This window comes from Pollicipes pollicipes, unplaced genomic scaffold (assembly GCF_011947565.3).
Source record: "Pollicipes pollicipes isolate AB1234 unplaced genomic scaffold, Ppol_2.1 Scaffold_3447;HRSCAF=4054_pilon_pilon_pilon, whole genome shotgun sequence".
Taxonomy (NCBI): Eukaryota; Metazoa; Arthropoda; class Thecostraca; order Pollicipedomorpha; family Pollicipedidae; genus Pollicipes; species Pollicipes pollicipes.
The window spans coordinates 32,169,354-32,191,482 of NW_023596297.1; the positions used below are offsets into that span (position 1 = coordinate 32,169,354).

General features: G+C 59.1%; 1 protein-coding gene across 6 annotated transcripts; it reads right to left on the bottom strand.

Moving 5' to 3' along the window:
- Positions 1-438: 438 nt before the first annotated feature.
- On the bottom strand, positions 439-22,062 carry Uba1 (ubiquitin-like activating enzyme 1). 6 transcript variants are annotated; one of them, XM_037214005.1, is made up of 9 exons: positions 21,982-22,062; positions 21,757-21,829; positions 15,867-16,056; positions 6,812-6,871; positions 5,117-5,194; positions 4,270-5,011; positions 2,917-3,582; positions 2,445-2,584; positions 439-2,132 (listed from the first exon to the last, which is right to left on the bottom strand). In XM_037214005.1, exons 3-9 carry the CDS (start codon positions 15,993-15,995, stop codon positions 594-596), a joined length of 3,354 nt encoding a protein of 1,117 aa, XP_037069900.1. In that variant the 5' UTR covers positions 15,996-16,056; positions 21,757-21,829; positions 21,982-22,062; the 3' UTR covers positions 439-593. The 6 variants fall into 6 exon arrangements, with proteins under 6 accessions (XP_037069900.1, XP_037069901.1, XP_037069903.1 ...); XM_037214006.1 differs by lacking the exon at positions 5,117-5,194; XM_037214008.1 differs by lacking the exons at positions 5,117-5,194; positions 6,812-6,871.
- Positions 22,063-22,129: the final 67 nt, after the last annotated feature.

A 22,129-nucleotide genomic window follows, 5' to 3' on the forward strand; every position in this document is an offset into this window, starting at 1 on the left:
TTACCCACGGCCATCAGAAGCTTAGCTCATCTGGGTTCCCCAACCGACGCATGCGTACAGCTGCGCCCCCACGTGCAGATGGGCAACACAGACATCGCGGCGCTGGCCGTGGTTAGCCAGTCACGCTAGAGATAATAGGCTGCAATCACGATCGCCGGATCATGACCGGTGAGCTTCAGAGCAGCTTTGATCGACGCTGCCATAGCACGCGCGGACCGGGGCCGATCTCGGCTTGGCCGTAACGACACGCACCCGCCCGCCCGCGTGGGCGTGTTGGAAGACTGCACCCTCGTCTGGAGTCCGGGCGCCGACCACCTGTCACGCCGCACTGCCTGTCCCCCGCCAGCTCCAGCTCCGCCGGCTCACGCCTCACGCCCCACTTGTAGGCACCCCCACAGGGCCGCCCATCGCTCACCCGCTCGCACTCACAGGCGCGGCGAGAATTCACTGAATCCGTGTATTGGCAATCGTAAATGTTCTAATCAAACATGTCACAATAACATTATCAAAGTCAAGCAGTCCGCCGGTTGAGTGTCGAGGGCCGGGGCGTACTTCAGCTTGCCTGCGCGGCCGTTAGATGCCGGGTCGGTCGCCTACTTGCGTGGCAGGTTGTATTTGACGTAGGGCACGTCCAGGTCCTCGCCTTCCGTGTCGTTGCAGACCATCTCCAGCACCAGCGCGCGCACGTGCGGCTCGATCTCCTTCTTGGAGACGGTGCGCACCACATCCGACATCTTCATGGCCATCCGCTCGGTCCGCTTGGCCGGCGGCATGAAGAACGAGTACAGCATCGACACGTTCTGGCTCAGCATAGAGATCTCCAGCTTGTGCTTCTCCTGGAAGTAGTCGATGAACTCCTTGAGGGTCATCTCGCCGTCGATGTCGAAGCGGTCCCAGAGTGTCCACTCATGGTCGTAGTACTTGTTCCGCGGACACGGGATCGGCTCGCTGAACGCGATGAACGGCAGCGCCAGGTTGGCGAACGCGTTCTTGTACAGCTCCAGCTTGGTGTGTCCCTGCGCCAACTTGATGAGCTCGAGGCAGACGAGGCCGGACACCATCGAGGTGGTGGTGGCGATGGCCGGGATGATCCTGCCAGCGATCCGCTTCGTCTCGTGCCGGTCGGCCGGCGCGATTTCGTAGTTCTCGGCGCGCAGGTTCGAGCAGGCCACCACGAAGTCGATGTGGAAGTTGGTGTCGTCGTCCTTCTCGAACTCGGCGGGCGTGACGGAGAGCGGGCGCAGCTCGGCCGGCGGCGGCAGCTCGGCGCGCAGCCGCTGCAGCACGTCGCCGTCCAGCTGGCCGGTCAGCGCCTCGGCCTCGGCCTCGGTGGTGGCGATGCGCACGCCCGACTGCGGCGTGAACTCCGGCACCTGCACCTGACGGACTAGCGCCACGACGGCGGCGCGGTCGCGACTCTGCGGCAGCCCGTACACGGCCGCCTTCAGGTTGGCCGCCGCCAGCACGTAGTCGACGTGCAGCGCGTTGCCGGCGTCAAACTCGATCGGGTGCGGACAGCGCTTGGGCGGCGACCAGAACGGCGTGCCGCTGCTGGTGACCTGGTCGGCAGGAAAGTTGAACAGCAGCTGGCGGATCTGGTTGCTGAACTGCTCCTGGAAGTGGCAGCGCGCCCAGGCCACACAGTCTTCGAACGAGCGCGGCCGCTCGTCCACCAGGCAGCGCTTCACCGCGTCCAGCGTGTCCAGCGGCTGCGAGCCGGGCAGCTTCAGCGCCTTCTCCACGAACTTGGGGTCGCTCAGGTAGAGTGACGCGCTCTCGGCGCTCACGCGGAACGAGCCCTCGAACATGTCGCGCGCCCACTGGATCGTGTGCTCGATGGCGTTGGGGAAGTTCTTGAGCGTGCAGATGGGAATGCTCTTCTCCTGGGGGTCCTGCGACGACGAGTACGACTCGGTGAGGTGCGGCAGCACCACCTGCACGTTGCCCTTGGTGCCGAGCGTGCCCGACTCCAGCAGCGGCTTGCGGTAGTAGACGCACCGGCGGTCCATGTACACGCGCGCCTGCACGTTGTCCAGCGCGTTGGCCACGCCGTCCAGCGCCTCGAAGAAGTCGTCGTCGAACACCGCCTCCGTCTCGGGGCCGACGCGGTCCAGCTTGTGCAGCACGTTGATCTGCGGCGCAGGGTCCGGTCAGCGGCGCGGCGGCACGTGACGTCGAGTCATCACGGCGAGCGGACGCGAGACCCGACGAGGAGCCGGGCACAGTCAGCTGGCCACGCTCATCGCATGACGCGAGGGGCGGCAACGCACAGAACGAATGACGCCGCGCCACTTGTCTGAATATGGCATGAAGCATCTGACACAGAACTGAAAGGCATTGTACGGGTGGCCTCAGGACACCGTGGCGCGGGCCCGAAAGGCCACAACTATTTTCGGTGCTAGGTCGATGCCGAACACATCGACCAGCAGGTTTCATCCACTCACCTTGGGGTTCATTTTCTTAACAGCCTCGGCAGCGCAGGCAGACTTGGGCTTGCCCACGTGCTCCTTGTGGAACAGGAACTGCCGATTCAGGTTGGACTTCTCGATCAGATCCATGTCGGTAAGTATCACGTGACCGGATCCTGGCAAGCGCAGAGAGCGAATGTAAGCGACATCGTAGGGCGGCGCCCATGCCACCAGCAATGGCAAGTCAAACGATATCAAAGCCAACAATACTCAAGAAAACGCGGCAATCCTTCTCATGAACTGCAATCTACGAGCATCTCAGAAACCTCTATCGCACATCGACATCCGACTCAGAAGCTCATGTCGTCGTGGCAGACTTAGCAGTGCACAGGTACGACATCTACCTCGGCCCTCACCAGCCACCACCCGCCACAGTCAGCCGAACAATAAGTCGCATCACCCCTACCGCCGGCGCCCCCTCCCCCCTACCCCTGCACCTTCCCCCTACCTGTGCCGACGCCGAGCATCGCCATGTTCTTGAGCAGCTCACAGCCGATGGCGCCGGCGCCAACCACGAAGAACTTGAGGTCGCCGAGCCGCTGCTGCAGGCGGTGCCCGAACACGGCCACCTGGCGGTCGTGGCGCGAGCCACGCGGCGCGCACTCCTCCTCCGTCAGCTGACTGCGGTCCTCGGGCAGACATTCAAGCGCGTCAAAGTACAGCCACTGGTTGATGGGCATGAACTTGCCGGAGCACGACTTCATCACCTCCTGCGCCACGATGCTGCCGATGACGCCGTTCACGGGGCACACGTCGCCGGCGCACACGCTGGCGAACACGCTCAGCAGCGGCTCGTCCAGCTCCTCCAGCCGCTCGCTCAGCTGGCCGTTGACCTCGGCGGCGAGCGCGACGAAAGCGCGCGCGTCGTCGGCCGACCACGGCGCCGGCGGCCGGCCGTGGCGCTTCTCGAACTCGTGCAGCGTCTGGAAGGCCAGGTGGTACTGGCCGGTGAGGTGCAGCTTGCCGAAGTCGGTCGGCACGGTCTCGGGCTGCTTGATGGCCTCGCGCAGCGGCTTGAAGGAGACCGTGACCGGCTGCTTGACCTGCGTCACCAGGCCGCCCGACACGTACTCGGAGTACGCCTCCGTGGAGCCGATGCTGAACGTGTAGGGGCCTGCCGGCGGGGCGCGCGCGCGCGGTCAGCATACGCGAAACTCCGAACGGAACATCAGCAAGGGGGCCGACGCCACGATCTGCCACGAACGGCGACCGGTGAGCACATCGGGGGAGTCATGATGATGATCACGTTTGGGGTTTTACGAGCGCAGCGACTACTTCCGAGAGCCAGCAAGCCACACACGCCAGGCCGGCCGGCAATACATCCACGCGTCGGCCTCAATGCAAATCCAAACATGGAGCGGCCCATTGGCGCCTCGTCACGTATCGACCCCGGCCCGACCGTGACGAGGCGGCGGCGCGCCTGGCGCGTGCCGTGTCGTCGCGGCCGGCGCGCCGAATCGACCTGGCATTCGCGACGGCGGTCATCGACGCCGCCGCACCTTGCCGAGTCGTCATGGAAACAGGTCGATAGGTGGCCTCTGGCCGTGCGAGGGAGCGTCGCCGAGCGCCGGCCGCCGCAGCCTCATGAACGCAATCACGCCCAGTCGCCGCCGCGCCGCCGGCCACAGTGGCTCACTCGGCACTAACGGCCGCGTGCGCGGCGTGGTGACGCCAGGTTGGCGGCGCAGCTCCGGGAGCACCTCCGCCGCTCCACACGCACGGGCGGACAGACTCGCGAGGGAGCCGCGACCGCCGCGTACGGCCGGCAGGCGCGGACACACACGACAAACGCAACACCCACCTGTAACCTTGATCTTGATGGGCGACGCGTCGTTGAGCTCGACCATGCCCTTGACCTCGGAGAAGGTGACGAGGTCGCCGTCCTCCAGGCCGTGGCGCGTCTCGTCCAGGCAGCTGACCGTGCCGTCGCGCGTGATGCCAGCCACCATGGCCGTCTGCGCGCTCTCGCCCGTGGCGTCGCGCACCACAAACTCGGGCCCGAAGTCGCAGAACACCTGGCCGAAGAGGCCGCGCGTGTCGGCGACGATCAGCGCCACGCCGTGGCGGCGGCACACCTCCGCGAGGCGCAGCTGCTCGTCCAGCGTGGCGCCGGTCAGCACGAGCGTGCTGAACTGGCGCAGCAGCGGCTCGTCAAGCTCGCCGGCGTGCACCTCCGTGTTCACGTACGGGTTGAGCTTGGCCAGCGGCACCAGGCTGGCGTCGGCGCGGCCGCGGCCCACGTCTGCCTCCGTGAGGAAGAACTGCGAGCCCAGGTCAGCCACCTCGACGGTGCCCGGGTCGTGCAGCGTCACGCGCTTCACGCCAGACAGGATCACGTTCTTAGCGATCTCGACGCCGAGGCCGCGCAGGCCCGAGATGAGGATGTTAGAGGCGGCCATGCGCTGCATGGCGTCGCGGCCGAGCACGTACAGCTGGCGCGAGTAGAGGCCCTCGTCCAGCTGGCCGTCGGCGCCGTCGCCGGACATGGCGCGTCCGCCGCCCGCCATCTGGCCGTTCCCCGAGCCGTTCTGAGCAGTCATCCCCTGTGGGCAGAGCGCAGATCACGCGGTCAGCGTCAGGGTCAGGGGCGGGTCACAAGGGGTCAGAACGGACACGCACGCACACGCCAGCGGCTCGCGTGCACGCACCTGTTCGGCGGTGCGCCTCGGTGACCGGCCGGCCAGGCGGTCAACAAGGACGTCGAAGCAGGAGGGGTCAACGGCGCCCTGCGGCAGGGGTCAGGCACCGAGGTCAGAGGTCAGGTCAGAGGTCACGCTTCAGGTCAGGCCACGGCCGACGGGCGGGGCCGGTCGGCTAGCGGAGGCCCCTGCGGCACGCTGAGGCACAAAGACATCAGCGGGCGCACAAAGGATGACCGGTGCATACCACGGCGAGGCTGGACAACACCCAGAAAGGTCAAGATCCCGACCACGCCACAAAAACCACGACAAAGCACAAGGCCCGCACGCCCCACGTCATCGCCGCCGCCGCCTGGACGCGCCACATCAACCATTCGCGCCAAATCCGCTGACTTATTTTCCCGCACTGCAGTTATGCAGGTCACCAGCGCAGCGCATTTACCACTAGCATCTGCAAGCTGCACTGAGCACAGGCCGGCGGACAGAAGCCAAGCGAGCCCCTGCCTGCTGAAGCGCGGAGTGAATCAGAGCGTGGACGGGGCAGCGCCTCTCCGCGGCAAGCTGCCGGTCACCGCCAGCCGGACGGGCGGCGCGACAGGGGCGCGGCCGGCAGCGGTCAGCCGGCGGCGAGGCGATGCCCCGGACACGGCCGCCGGCCAAGCAATCGATGCACTGGCCGCCGCTTCTGGGAACCGAGCCGCCGCCGCCACCGCCGCCGCCGTCGACGCAAGGCGTCTGGCGAACGCCGCCCCGCGAGGTCACCAGGTGTCGCCCCGCGGAGGCCTGCCGGCGCCGGCGGCAGCGCCAGGTCGGAGCCGGCGCTCACCGCGGCTGGCGGGTGACGCCAGCACCGGCGCAGACCGCGCGGAGACGCCCGCTGACCCACTTTCCGTCCAGCGGAGCAGACGGCCGGCCCGCGCAAACAGGCCCACGTGATTCACGTCAGGGTCGGCATCTTGGTACATTCAGGTCAGCCCTGCCCTCACCACAAAATACGAGCATACTGCAATTAATACTACCTACAAGTATCATATGACTTTACCCGCACGCTGCACTTCTTAGGCATCATAACATCATATCTTTTCTTACTATACGACGGCTTTAAGGGCCGAGAACCAGTTGGCGACCACCACGGGACCAGTGGTGTGCAGCGGCCCAACATCCACGTACCACCCATCGCGCCCGCGCATGGTGACGGTCTCGCTCGGACACCGATGCGCCACGCTCCCTCGCCCCGGTCCGGTACCGGCACGCCGGCGGACGCTCGACGGGGCGCCGCAAGGCGACCACACAAGAGGCAGCGCACGCCGCAGCGAAGGTCGATGCCAGTCCGCGGAGAGGGGGGGGGGGGGGGGGGGGCGTGCGGGGAAGCACCGGCGGCCGCGGATATGACTGACTCCCCCCCGAGTGCTACTGCGGCGAGGAGCTGGCCGCGTCAGCCGCGTCAACGACGGGAAACACCGGTCCCGAGCGGCGGTGCGACACATTCCGTGCCGTGCGTCCGGGTGCACGTGACGAGCTGCCAAGCGCGCGCCGCGCCGACAGCGGTGGCAGTGGCAGAGGCAGTGGGGAGGGGCGGGCGTTAACGGGCGGCCTGCCCCTCTGGCCGGAGCGGTGGGCGGTGCTGCGGACAGCGCGGGGTGAGCGTGCGTGCGCCACCCGCGACAGGCGTGAAGCGTCAGGCCAAATGCGGTGCGGCTTTACCTCCAGGCACGTGTCGGAGCCGTCCTTGGGCACCTTCTGTCCCGAGCAGGCGCCACCCATCTACGGGAACAGGACGTGTTAGGATAGGAGGCTACGGAAGTGAAGCGGCGAGCGAACGGCGCGGGGTACGATCACGCACCGGAGCTGCCAGTGGCCTCCACGTGGACGGCACGGTCCACCCTCGGGCTCCAGCAACTCAGCTATCTCAGCCCGCTCAGGTGAGAGCGGCACCGCATCCCGGTCTGTTCGGGTGGTAACCCAGCCGCGGGGTGCCGATCTGCTGCCGCGTAGCGCATGCCAGGGCCGGTTCTGCCCCGGTCCGTCCACTGCAGCGTCTCAGCCCGTGCAGGTCGCAGCAGCCGAAGCAGCGTGTCTCCCGGATCCATGTCGGCGTCCGTCAGGCCTGCATGCGGGTCACGAGGTTCGCCTGCGTCCGAGGACTGATGCCGTGGCTCGCTCGGCCGGCGCACTCGCCGATGAGGCCCGCCGGCTCCTGGCCGCTGCCATCGCCGCCATGGCGAACCCGGCGCCCGTCGTGAGACTGGCCCAGCTCGGCGCGGCGTCGGCGGGTCGGCGACCGGCGAACGGCGCCCGGCCGCGTGACGGCACGCCACGGTTCACAGGGGCACCTGCAGCGGGCCGGCGAGCGGGCGCGCCACGGCGGCGGGGGCGGCCGGCCCGGCGGCGCGCTCACTGCAGGCGCGCCAACGACAACACACGAGCGGTAGGGCCGCCGCCGCGGGACGAGGCCGCTTCACCGCCGCACGCGCCGCCCGCATGGGATGGCACGGCTCGTCCGCCCACGTCGGCACTCGCATGGGAATCGGCCGCGCGATACGGGTTCTAATGACACACCCGCGTCACGTGGCCGCGGCTGGTGCTACGGCCTGCGGAGCAACGAACTGCCCACCACCACGCGCTCGAGCCAGCTGGATTTCTCCAGGCATACATGTCGGGCTTTCCCACCAGCATTCGATAAGCACAGGGCGAAACGCAACTCGATATTGAGGACTCGTTAGCATGACTGAACGGGTTAAGCTTCGTATATCTGGATATAGCGCTGGGCAGAGGTCCAGTAAGCTCGTTTCGGAGGCGTTCCTCGCCCCTCTTTGTGCACAATCCAAGATTCAACACAAAAACGGCATCAGAACCCGCTGGCTGCCGCCAACCAGCCGCACCCCGCCATGTCACTAGGCAGAGCACACGTGCCGTCTTCTGCCGCTGACGGCACGGACAAAGCCGCGGCTGCGCCAGGGCGCCAGCTCCGCGCCGGCCGCTGCAGCCGCCGCCCCCGCAGTCAGTGGCCGCGTCACCACCGGGCGCGCGCGCGCGCTACAAAGGTGACCTTGCCCGCGTGCGCGGCGCGGCGCGGCGCGGCCGACGCACACGGGAGCAGCGGCCGCGTCGGCCGCGTCCAGCCGTGACGTCAGCCAGTGACCCCGCGGCCGGAAGCGGCGTCGGCCGCGTCGACCGCCGTTTTTGTGCCGCGGCAGAGGAGCGGCCGCCGCCGCCGCCGCCGCCGGCGCCTGGCGGCCGAACAAAGCGTGCCGCGGCGGACAAAGCGCGCCGGCCGGGCCGTCACCTGGCGGCCAGAAGGCCGGCAATGTCACCTGCGGACCGGACGGCGACGACCGCTGCGTCCGGCCGAGAGCTGACTACTCGGGCCGCCCCGCCCTGTGCGGTCTCTGCCGCGCAGAGCGCACCGGCGGCCACCGGCGCGGCGGGAGAGCGGCGACCCGCATCCAGCTGGCAGCCGGCCATCCAGCGGGACGGCTTCATTGGCGGCGGCGTGTGGCGGCGGCGGAGGCGGTGGCGCGCGCACATGCCACGCTGTAACGCATGGGTCGGCACGGCCGCTGCGCGCCCCCGGCCATTGTTCACCGTCGGACGGAGCCGCCGTGCGCGACCATACCAAGCGCTTGAGCGGATCACGGGTCATGACGCTGGCATCGCAAGTGCAGGCCTGCGCACAGCGACGGCGGCAGGACATGGAAGCGATCTGGACCGATCGGTCAGCTTTCCCCCCATCCAATGGGCCAATGGGTTGTGTCCACGAGTCGTGAATGTATCGATGTCAACGTGAGCACGCTTGAAGGTCACGGAAATCCCCAGCGCCTACCTGCTGATGCATGAGCGGCACCTCAGACACTCTTTGACCCAGCGACTGCCAGCTGACTGCCGCATACATCAGCCTTATCGAGATCTCCCGCTCGGCCAGGTACGCGAGCAAACCACCGCAACTGTCAGAGCGACGGCGCGACCGGCCACTGCCGCCATATGCGAGGCGCCGGCCGGCGGAGCGCGCCGGCCGCGGCGAGCTGCGCCCATCTGGCAGCCGGGCGGCCGGCGCGGCCCGTCTGGCACTGCCGCCAGAGGCCGGCCGGGCGCCACTCGCTCGAGTACGAGAGCGGCGCGTAGCGCGTGGGCCGGCCGATCAATACGGACGGACACGGGCGGCACGGCCGAGCCCGAGGCGCCGGGGCGCCGCACCGCGCCGCTGCGGGCAGCGTGGCCGGGCCCCGGCCGCAGTGGCCGACTCGGACCGTCCGGCACCAGTTTCCAACCGCTCGCGCTCCACACGGACGCGCGAGAGCGCGCCGGCAGGTCGGCTGCCCGACCGCGCGGCCGCGGACTAGCCCAACACGGCTCTGCTGACGGCTCGGCGGTGACGTCACCGCCGGCGGCTGACGGAAGCGGAGACGCCCTGGCCTGAGCCGGGCGGCGCGGCCAGCGATGGACACGGCGCTGAGACAGTGACATCCGCGCCGACGGGCCACGTCACTCGCCGCGCGGCCAGCGGCCGACAGACGCCCAGCAGGCGCGGCCTCAGCGGGCGGCCATTCTGCGACCGCACGGGTGCACAGGCCGCAATGGCGCGGGGAGGGAACAACGCCATGCGCCAACAGCGGTGCCGACCAGCCACGGCCGGCCAGCGAGACGGAGCGAGAGCGAGTCGTGGGCGGAAAGTGAGAGCGCGCCAACGGGCCGGCCCAGCCGGCCGGGCCGGATCCGCCGCTGGCGTCGGTGGTCGTGAGTCAGCGGCCCATATGACGTCACGGCCGCGGCCCAGTGACACCGGCCGAGCCCGCGGCGGCCGCGCTGGCACCGATGTGCCACGGCGCGACGCCACCGGCACGCCGGAGCCCAGCCCGACGCGGTCCGGCGCGCTGCGCCACGCGAGGGCCGACCGACGGAAAATGAAATCACGGTCTGCCGTCACGCCTGAGTCACCGCCCACGGCCGGCCGCCAGGAGACAAGCCGCCGGACGGGAGGCAATGAGACTGGGCACCCCCGGCGGCGTGCCCGGCCCGGGAGCCTGGCGCGGCTCGGGCGCGGGACGGACAGACTCACTCCGCTGCACGTCCCGACGTGCCGCAACACGCCGCCGATCGAGACGCCATCCTGGGCCGGGCCGCCGCGGACGTGACGTGACGGCAGCGAGGCCAGCCGGGCAGTCACGCCGAGCCGGGACCGAACCCTTCCCGGTACAGGGTAATGTCACGACGGACAGCAACACCGTGGCGCCAAGCCCTTGCCTGTCTTCCGTGGCACGGCCCGGTTCTGAACGGAGTGTGACGCTCATGGCTGGTCCGCCAGCCCGTCCGGCGGCGGACGGGACAGGGCGCAGTCGACGCCGGCGTAACGCCTGCGTCATCGCCGCCGCCGCCGCCGCCGCCGCACGCACGGCCGGCCACCAGCCAGCCGCGGCGCACCTGCGCGACGCCATCTTTAAACGCCGGCCGACCCAGTGAGCCGGGCCGGCGGCGCCCGGACGGCGACCTTTGGCCCGGCGCACCGGCCGCCGTGGGAGTCGTGCCGCCCCAGCCCGGTCAGGCCGCGGCGACCCCGCCGGATCGGCTACGTCGGTGGGAGGAGAGGGGGGGGGGGGGTGGCACGCGCCCCTATGGTCACTTCTCCGAGTGGCGCGGCGCCGCCGCAGGGTGTGTCCGATTGCAGCACGGTGTGACGACCCCATATCGGCCGCTTATCAGCGCGGGATGACCGGTTGCGTGCTCGGACTCTGAGCCAGCCACCGCGCGCAGCGGCGACGCCAGCAGACCGACCGGGCGACGGCCCAAAACGACTTCAGACGGCGGTAAGTGGATGAACTCCGCTTTTTGTCCCCATTCATTTCCACATGCATGCCTTGCACGGGCCGGCCCGACTCTTTGTTTCGCTCTTCAACTTCGCCGACGGCAGACGTTATCGCTCGCAGCGTGATAACGGCCCAATCTGACATGGTGACCCCGTCGGTCGAACGTCACGGCTCCCCGCGGACCAGCAGCCCCTCTCACCAAGCCAGCTGGCAGCAGTCGGAGCCGGCCCCGTCAGCGGTCACTCGGCTCATTCCAAGACATGCACACGTGACGGCCCGGTACCGTAACACGATTATCACGATCAACACACGGCCGAGGCGTACGGCGGCCAAATATTTACAGCCCGGCTGCGCCCCTTGAACCATGACTCTCTAGCGCCGGACAGGGCGACGTCACTGTCGGCCAGGGACGAGTCCAGCGGCCGGAGCTGGAGGCGAGGAGCTGGCCCGCTGCGCGCACCAGTCGACACGCCGCTGACCACCGCCAGCGTGCGCCGGTCGGCCGGACGGGCCAGCGGAGCGGAGCGCGGTCCGCTCGCCTCTGGCGCCCGGCTGGCGGCCGGGTCGGCCCAGCCGCGCATCACACAAAGCCGAAGCGGGTATGGCGGCGGCCGGCGCCGAGCGGGCGGCGTCCGGCGTCCGGCGGCCCCACACGGACCGGGCACGGCGGGCGCGGCGCGTCCGGCGGCGCCACAGAGAACGGCCGAGCGCGCCGCGCCGCGCCTCGCCTCGCCTCTCACCTTAGTCTATGTGCAGTCTACGCGCGCGGCCGGTGGCGTCACGTGGACGCGCGTGGCATGGCCGGTGGCGCGGCCGTGCTGCCGCGGCGGCGGCGCCTCTCCTCCGGTCTGCTCGACGTTCGGCGCGTCCGCTGTCGGTCCCGGTCCGCCCGCGCCGCCCCGCCAACATCGATCGACTGTTTACGCCGGCCGGGCGGCCGGCGGCCGGCTGGCAGCCGGCCAGATCTGGCATCGCGCTGCCAGGCGGTCGGCAGGGGCGGCGCCAGGGGCGCGGCGGCGGCGGCGGCTGACGTGGCGCCGCCGCGCCGCGCCGCGTAAACCGAGCCGGCCGCGGCCGCCGAAAATATCGGCCCGACCGGACCGCATCGACGCGGCGGCGAAGCGCCCGCGCGCTCAGAACGGAGGCGTCCAGAGCGGGCCACGGAGAGCCCGACGCTCCCACTCCGTGCCGACCGCAGCTGCTGCAGGGCGCTGGATTTACCCTCGGGCTGTTCCGCCGGGCATAGAAGCCTGCCGCGCCTTTGTTGCCCACACACAGCACGACGGAGTTTGGCGGACAACGGACATGAACTCATCATGACCCATTCAGAAGAACTGCCGCATTTCTTGACGAACAAAGCCCAGAACGGCGGCCGTCGGCCGACAAGAGCTTGCCATCCGGTCTGTCAAGCCTTCACTCGTATTTTATATAGGACTCTTTCTGAAAGGTCAACAGCCACTCGCAACGCAAACTGCATGCCTTCCGGTTGGATACTTTCGGTGAAGCATCCGAACAGTTGGGCTCTTCTCAACTATCTATCAACCATAAACAACCCCCGGGTCATTGACCAACATCGTGACACGTGACCAAGCGACACAAGTGTCACAAGCCGACCCGTCGCGCAGGGACCGCCTTGCCTCTTCCGTTTTCGTGACCACGAACGTCCGCCCACGCCCGTTACAGCCCTCAGAGGCGCCTCTCCCACTCGCCAATGTGCTCCGCCGCCGGACGCTGGACGTGCTCCCTGGCCCAAACACGTGCGCGGCCGGCACGCAGCGGCCCACCCGTCGCGCGTTACGCAGCGCGTCCCGTGGCATGCCACGTGCCGTCGCAGCGTGCCGTCGCAGGCCGGCGGACGACGACCAGGTCGGCGGGGGCTGCAGGTGATCGGCCTCACACCAACACCTGCTGACCAGCGCGCGGCGGTCGTCAGATCGACGGCACGACTACGCCACGGCGCCACCGGCACCCGCCGAGAGAGCTCGCCGCTACGAAATCCCACAAAGTCACGTCCAAAGTCGCCTGCACTGCGTGTTCAGGCCTAGAGACAAACGGCTGGTGACACGAGACCACTCGACTCGTGACACCGCAGCGAACCGCCCGTCCGCCCGCACTGCCCACGTCTCGCCGGCATGCGTCGGCTGCTGGGGCGCGAGTGCGAGTCAACGCCCCTGTCTGCGACTGGTGAGCCGCTCCGGGCTCGGCGCGCACGCGGCAGGGAAGGCACTACGACACGGACCATCCGCCAGCCCGGCGCCGTGGAGCCCGAGGCGACGGCGGCATCGCGCTCTTGTTCCTAGGTCACGGAGCGACGACGTCCGACGCTCGTCGTCGTCACACCCGGCGGATGTCACGTGGTATGCGTGCCAGCGAATGGCCTTCCCCCACCATAAGCCGATTGCCCTTGCCGAAATATGCGGCTCAAATATATTAATGTTTCTGTGGGGTGCGACAACGCTTTTTGGGATACAAATTTTCTTCTCAGTGTAAGACAAATAAAATCGGGAAGCCATTTAAGCACAGCCTTACACTCTTGAGGTCTTCGATACGTCAAAGCAGCTTTCAGAACTCCAGCCTAACCTTCTAAGGCATCTTCAAGGTCATAAGTTCAAAGTACTGTAGTTGTTACTTGACATGGTTCAAACACAGAGGATCATGTAGTACTGTGCAGATACAAATACCATGGTAAAAGATCGGACGATACACCTTTTAAACCTTTTTGAAGGTAAAAGCTGATAATGACTTACGAACAGAAGCGAAAGCGATTGGTGCAACCCATCGACGTCATCTATTCATCTCTGTATGGAGGCCTTTAAACAGAACTGCCGAGTGACCACAATACCGTAAGCATGATTGTCTTTGGCAAGAATCTGCCGTCTCTTGTGACGGCCCTCGAGCGTGCGTGCGTGCAATTATGCGCCACAGCACAATCAGCCGCGCGACGCCTCTCGGCACCAAACAGATGCAAACGCTGTCATTACGGTGGCACACAGGGCCACGTCATATGTCGGACCGCGACACCGGGCTGGTTACACATGGTTCATCTCCCACGCGACTACCACCGTCTCAATCATGACCGCCCGCTCCCGCCATTTGACACCACTCACTGTGCGCAAGCTGACGCGGCGGGCCTCCGGCTTCGAAGCGGAATCCGAAGCCCCAAGGCAATGTCATCCGACCAAAGTCCAAGCTGAAGCCAGAGGCTTCCTATTTTTAAAACGTGAAGCCAAATCTGGAGCCGGTGGTTTCGAACTCACCACACGCGGAGCCCAAATCACACTTTGAGCTTGAGAGATACGATATCAGTCATTCAATAAGTTTAAAATCACCAGACTGAAAACGAATCTGAAGCGTTGTTTTGCGAAACCAAAACGACCTTTGCGCCTAGTAGAACATCATCGGTTGATGTTAAACCTCATCAAAACCTCATCAGCAAACATCATCAGCTCTTTAAGAAGTTACTCAGATGGGGTGTTAGCATTACGGAAGTACGTTTTTTTTTCTCAAATATTATCCTGGCTTTGTGTGTTAGTACATGGACAACGTTTTGGAGAGTTAGTTTCTGTCTGTGCTTGTGTTCTGGCTGGTGCTTGGTTTTCAAAATGACCTGTTTTGATTTTCCACAAGCAAGCATCACAGCCTTGAAAATTGAGCCTCATAGAGAGGTGATGGGACGAACAAGACGTTTTGTGATATTAGATCACAACTGCAGGGAAAAAAACAATCACGACACAGCCGAAGTAACTTCAAAAACGCATAAAGCCACAATTCGCCACAATTCAAAACAAAATTTGAAGCCGAATGCGTAGCCGGAGCGAATTTTCCAAAATGGCACAGCGCCGAAGCCGAACCCGGCCGTTTAGAAATGGCGCGAAACCGAAGCCGCAACCCAATCCAACCGTGGACGATAGCTCACAGCCGAAGCCGAAACAATTCGAGGAAAACCGCGGTTTTACGAAGCCGAAGCAGGCTTTCCCCTTTGCCTGACTTCCAGAACGTCTCTCGCATAGAACCAGACGAAATCACTAGTACTGGCGACGGATAGGGGGCTGAGACTTCTACCTTGACCATACAAACCACCCCAGAAAGCCAACGCTCCGTACACGTTCATCGTGCAGAGCACTTTTTACCCGAGTATGTTCATGACACCACTCACACACCCCTTCTCACTCCCTGGCCGAGAGCACGTTCAAACGTGTGCACGGTTTTAATAACACCAAATAGAATTTGATTACGGATAAGCAATCATTTTTGAACAATCGTACATTTTCCAACCAAAAAACAGACCCCACGGCAAGGAAAATACAGAAATAAGTGTGACAAGGTATTACTGAACTGAACACCGTGCCAAAACATTTATGCCATGGTACGCGAAGAAGTATCATGTGGGTTTAAATGTGAACGGATCCATTCGCATATCATCCACGACGAGGGATGATGATGATGATGATGACTTGGGGTTTTAGAGCGCATCGACTGCTGTAGGTCATGCAACGCCACGAGGAAGGAGGCGTCACGGCAGGCGACAGTCCCGTGACCTCTGCGACGCGTGATAGGCCCGGCGACGAGCCCAGCTCAAGGACTGCGGCGAAACAGCCCCATACTCCGGCACGACACCCGAGCGGCGAGCAAGGGTCAGGAGAAGCCATTCCAATTCGGACAGGACCAATTCCAATGCTCACTGAAGTGCCGCCACTTCAAAAGGCCAAAGTGCGTTCTTAATGAGGAAACGTGACTGTCCTGTGGAGGATTAATTTGTCCTAAGATTTGGAATATCCTCAACTTAATGACTTCATCAACTGAGAAAGCATACTCACCAAGGTCAACAATCAAAGCCGTTTCATTGGGCGCGAACGACCTCTGGCCCCACGCCCGCCTGTCCAGTCAGTGTCCGCCCGGCCCGTGTGCGACCGTGTAACCGACGGTGCGCACCGCACGCGGCAGATGGCAGCACTCACCGTGCCGTCGGCGCTGTGCCCCGTCTTCGAGTCGGCAGTCGCGTGCAGGCGTCGCTTCTTGGCCGCCGGAGGGGAGACGCTAGAGCTCGGGACGCTGCTTGTTGCCGCCTCGGAGCCCGATCCGGACATCTATAGTCACTGTAGCCACACTGGACACGCAGCACTGGCTCCCTCCAGGATGGATGTGGACCTGGTGGCGCGCAGGTGCCGTCAGCCGGACACCAGTTCGGCGGACGTCAGCGTGTGCACTGGCTTCATGTCGGACATTTATCATGGCGCTGCGTGACTGGCGCCCAATGCGAAGCAATAGCACATCATATGGGACAGTGAAGGGTAGTTCAACAGCAGCTGCCTGTAATGCCCTCAACACAGCAGCTGCTCGTAAATAGCTTTTTAGACTTCTACAAATAAAAGCACACAAAAATAAATGCATGTAAAATGCTTTAATGTCTGATGATGTAAATAAGTATATCTTACACTTGCAACGCACTTTCTTTCTACACATTATTTTGAGGATCTTTCCAAAAAAGTTAGTTGACCACAGACATTACCAAATCACATGTAATATTTCACCCATGGACATATTCTGGGGCGACAACATAACATCCCCAGGGACTTGACATGTGAGCCGCAATAACAGAGATCCAGCTGGTGTGAAGTCATGTCATGACAGGCTTCACTAGCTTTGAACAACAGCTTGTATTTGCACTTTGCAGCTGTCCTCCCAACCATGTGACACATAAATGAGGAAGGTCCTCAGGGACATAGCAAAGAGAGGGGCTAGTGCCCTGCCTTTCCTGCTGCTGGAGTCAGGAGTTTAACCATACATATTGGGTGATTTGCAGACATTTGCTCCAAACTTGCAGGATTTTAAAAGGCATTAGTCCTCTCACCAGAAAAAAATTGGACAACATACCTCAGGAGCCATAACATGTGCGCATGCGACCCTGAGAACAATTTTTTACATCATTTCCTCTGAATAAACAGCATGCATCTCTGGCAATATGTTCTTAATGCACATGGGAATGAGCACCTTGCAAGATGACTGATTTTGGGCTCCTTGGCATCAGACTGGATGCAGAATGGAGTGGCACGACAATAAACCACTCTTGCATTGCCTCCTGACAACATCAACAGCTCTGACTCTAGCCAGATGCTCATATCCTCTGCACATCCCAATGCAATATCTTCAATATCAATGGTCACTGATCAATTCCCCTCTTGATCTACTGTGGCATGGCTACCATTTCTTAGTGTATCACACTGCTCAATGCTTTTACAATCAGCAGTACTAAACACACTTGAATGTACCAAAGCGCAACACTTGTTTGCTGATTGCCAGCAGCCTAAACACTGAATTCATAAAGTTTGACATGCCATGAAGATAACTGCTCACCAAGTAAAACTTAACAATGTTGACTTGAGCATTCACAATAGCATGTTTGACATTCTGACCTTGGAACTACAACTGTTCATCTTCACCACAATAAAATATTAAAAACTTTAAAAAATTCTAGAATGTCATGAAAAACTAGCAATTTTAGCCTAACTTCAAAGTCTAGCCTCATATCAAGTACCATCAAAGATCAACAACTCCAATAACTTGCTTAGAAGATCATGAAAAAATGGCATCTTGATTAATTCATAGCCAGTACCTAGGTGCATATGATCCATGAATCACAGCATCCCACCCTAATCCCCTGCAAAACTTACACCATGTGGCATCACTCATCAAGCCTGGCTGGTATGACCAGGGTCTGCACCCATTTTCATGGCATCCTCCAACTCAGCCAGTCTGTTATGAGCAGTGCCACGTGTTTACGGCGGGAACGAGCGTCATCACCCTTGTGACGACCCCAGGACCCGAAATTATGATAAATCCAGACCAAAGACTGGACAATTAGAACCAACAATGACTTATCAGCACACCACTCAAGGCCTACTGTGCATATGGGGCACTGCCATTGAGACAAAACACATGCGTGGGACCATTTACAGGTCAACCTGGACATCCTCACTGAAAATATCACATGTGAATGATATCAGACTCAAACCATCACAATGTGCATCAGTGGTATCTCCTCAAGTCATGCACTCAAGACAAGAAGGGGAGCACAGGAAAATTGCATGATTATTTTGTGCAGGCATCCACACATGTGCCATACCTGAATTATACATTAAGCACTTGGTGAATTAGCAGTCAACACTAGACAATCTAACTTGCTTTGTGGCCTGATAACAAATGTTCAGAACACTGACTTTTATGAAGTGAGCAGACAAAAAAACACACAGAGGTAATAAAGGTAATGAAGCAAAGGTAACATAATGGAACATAATAAAGGTAACATAGCAGGAGGCAATAAAGGTAATGAATGACTATGTGCAGGTTATCACTAATGATAAAGATAACTAACGATAATGATAAATGATAATGTAATGATAAAGGTAATGATTAATATTCATCTTCATTAGCCAAACAAGATAGACACATAGCAGAAGGCAATAAAGGTAATGAATTACCATATACAGGTTATCACTAAGGTAATGATAAAGGTAACAATTAATATTCAGCTTCATTAGCCAAATAAGATAGACAATCTGTTTTTGTGAGCACATTTTACTCCTTTACATTTAACACACATGGCTTTAGTGTACAAAATGTACACATATCTAAGCAGCAATGCTACTTTTGGACCTGGTGGTCAAGCATACAACACAATGCTGAGTGAGTGTAATTCTTTTCAGCTAGCATGCTTGCTGCACTTTCCAAGTCTGTTTAAATGAATGATGACCCCATCTTGACTGTGACTGCATGCCTAATCCTTTGACAACATTTCTGGATGGAGCTGGCTTTGTCCATTATATCTAACCTCGCCCTGATGGAGGTAATGGGAGGCCACGCATCTCTCGTGGTCTTCACAATTGTTTCTTTGTGGTAAAATCGTGCCAAAAAGTTCAGTGAACTCTGGAGCATTCTTTGCATGTGTTTTAACAACAATTATGTGTCTCCAGCTTTTTGGGTTTCAGATCAGGAGACCTTGTTGAAACATCGCGCGGCACAACAGCGGTGCGGGCGGCAGAGCGGACTCGGACGAACTTGTCCACTTTATTTGAATAAAATATCTTAAGAACAGATTGGCCACTTGAAACAAAGCTCCATATTGTGCAACATCTCCCCAGTGTGTAGATCAACACTCACATATGTATGTGTGACACTTATCCACGTACTTCACCCAGCCCGAGATCGCGCGATCGAACGGCCGTCGGCAGCCCGCCAAGCCGCCTACCTCCTGCGCCAGCACCGCTGCGTCCATGAAAGCCCTACAACAATACTTCACCCAGCCCGGGATCGCGCGATCGAACGGCCGTCGGCAGCCCGCCAAGCCGCCCACTTCCTGCGGCAGCACCTCTGCGTCCATGAAAGCCCTGCAACAATACTTCACCCAGCCCGGGATCGCGCGATCGAACGGCCGTCGGCAGCCCGCCAAGCCGCCTATTTCCTGCGACGGGATGACACGCTGCATCCATGGAAGCTCTACAACGACATTTACCGAAATCATTAAAAAGCCCGTCAGTTTCCTGCTAACTGAACAAGGCACAAGCCTTGCACCAACTGCACGTCGCGAAATTGCGATAAAAAGGTAAAAAGCTGCGGTATCGTAAATGCTGGTGTGAGAAACTGAACTATACCAATTTTTGGGAAAAATCCACCTTGCCCACCTTAAACAAGTCAATTATTGACCTATCAGTACACAAATTGCTTCTGAAATTGTAACTGATGACAAAATCTCTCTGAGGTCAATCCAATGCTTTTCCACTGAAATCTGTCATCCTAAGTTTGAAAATGACAGGGATATGAATTGACCTCGCTGTTTTATTAGCTTGTGTTACAAAAGTGACAACAGTGAATTCAGCTAATTCAATACACAACAGTGAATTTGGGCAAATGTAAATGCTTCCCACAATGGCCAACACCATTACTCCATATTGTAATGTCTCAGGTAAATCTATGCCAGAAATGGTTACCTGGTTGTTTTGCTGTTGTTCATTGGAGTTTTCAGGCATGTTGACTGCAGTGGTCACTTTGCCCCCATGGTTACCTGGTTGCAATTTACATGGAATTATAGCTGTGATCATCCCCATCTAGTGACATAGTATCTGAACTGCACTCTGCATCTATACCAACACACCAGACAAGGATGATTGCCAACACCATAATTCCAAACCTGGTGCATAATTTTTATCAGTGTAATGGCAGTCCTTGCAACTTGACAGCTACCACATTGTCACTGGCTTCTTGACCACTGACACAACTCCAATCTAATGCCAGAAATTCTGCCTGAGTGGCAACACACAGGATTGACTTTGAGCAGCTCAGACCAAGGCTGAGCTATGATCTGAACTTAGGGATATTTAGCTCATATTTGATATCAATTCAAGTGGAACCAACTCCATTTATAACACAGTAGATAGTCCACTATATTGGCTTTATAAAAGCCTACATGGGACACTGATTTGGCAACAACACAGTTGCATATGACCATACTCTACCAAGTGGAAATATACCCTGTTACTGGGATCTATACTTAGGCTAGCTCAGCACTGACTTTGTTCATCAAACCCAGACTCACAAAAGAAACAAAAAAGCAATTAATTTTACATTTACCCTATACAAAGTTAGTCTACTCCAGAGCTGCTTATTGCTTCACTCAGTCAGACACAACCTTGTCAGACACTCTATTGCAGGGAAATTATTATATACCTTACTCACTGCATTTGAACAAACCTACTTAAAATGGAATTAATTTTTTATAGCATTTTTATAAAATGTGAAGACAGATCATAAAACTGAGCCTTTACAGCCCAGATACATATTGGATTTTTGGGTTAAGCCCCTTAATTGAAGAACACAAGCTTTATCACATTAAATTTTGATTGACATGTTCTAAACACACCCTGTCAGGTACTATCATCTGAAAACTGACAGCACTGCTCAAATTAGTTTGATGTAGCACCTGATTTGAAAATTGTACTGTGACAGGGTGGGTTCTACTCACAAGTCAAGAGTGCTCCTCTGAGAAAGTGGATGGGCTGCAGTGGTAGAGGTTGATGCACAAATCAAGCAATTGGTGTGCTGAACCTTGCTTTCTCATGTGCTGAATTTTAGCATGACTAATTCATAAAATTTTATTTTTTGCATGAAAAAATGATTTTTTGAGCATACATACCTAAAATTAGTCTTGTAACATCATAATTCCTTGAAACATTTGGTCTCCTGGAATTGAAAATGATGGTGACTGTGCCATGAACCCTGATAGCTCAGATTTACAAAGTACACATGCTGCAATTGCTTCTCCAATGCCACGGCTACCCCAGACATGTTAAGAACATGTTTATGAGGTAGCACATATTTTTGGCATTCTGAGAATGCCCAATACATGCCTATTCTGGGTATTTATTCTTTGCATTGCACAGTCACATAACAAATCCTTCTTAGCATGACATCTGATCCCATAAATCCATACAACACATGCAGACTAAACCCAAATAAATAATGTAAAAATCCTAAGGATAACAAGATAAAAAATTCAGATGATGAAAATCAAGATGGCCATTCTTACAAACTTGCTGTCACCATAAAGGTAAAACCACAAATTATATTGTCAATCGATTACACATCTGCCTGTGACTTAAATAATGACAGCATATCAGGAAAATCCACGATAATTATAGCTCACCAAAGGTAGGCTACATAAATTGGAAGGACAAGCCCAGAATTGTTGATAAGTTGTGAGGAAATTGGAGTTGATGTGTCACATCCTATCAGTGTTTTCAAAAGCTGAGTTACTCAATATAGCAGAAAAATGCAAATGGTTGATGAGTTACTCACGCTCTTATTCCAACAAACGACGAATACTCTGGATCAAAACGAAGATGGGCACGTCCGGATTTCACGCCTCGGCCTGCAAAGAAAGGTATGTGGTTTAAAGCATGGACAAGAATCATTAGAACATGCCACCAGACAACGTCATTTCCGACATGCTTCTCACAAAAAAATCGTCGCAGAATGGAAATAGAGCAAAAAAAACCATCATCAATGCCACCCCATCCTTACCCCCGAAGCCGCTTCCAAAAAGGTCCCTCCGCGGGTGGCGTTGAGACGAATCCAAAGCAGTCGTTGCATGCTTCGAGCTCGAGGGCACGGTGCATGACACATTTGTGTTTTTCTTAGTATTTTACATATGACGTCATATACAATAAAA

Coding starts and splice junctions, on each gene's coding strand:
- Uba1 (XM_037214005.1), bottom strand. CDS start 15,995: ATGTCCGGATCGGGCTCCGAGGCGGCAACAAGCAGCGTCCCGAGCTCT. Junction 6,872..15,866: donor GGCACAGCGCCGACGGCACG/GTGAGTGCTGCC, acceptor CTGTTCCCGTAG/ATGGGTGGCGCCTGCTCGGG. Junction 3,583..4,269: donor CATCAAGATCAAGGTTACAG/GTGGGTGTTGCG, acceptor CCCCGCCGGCAG/GCCCCTACACGTTCAGCATC.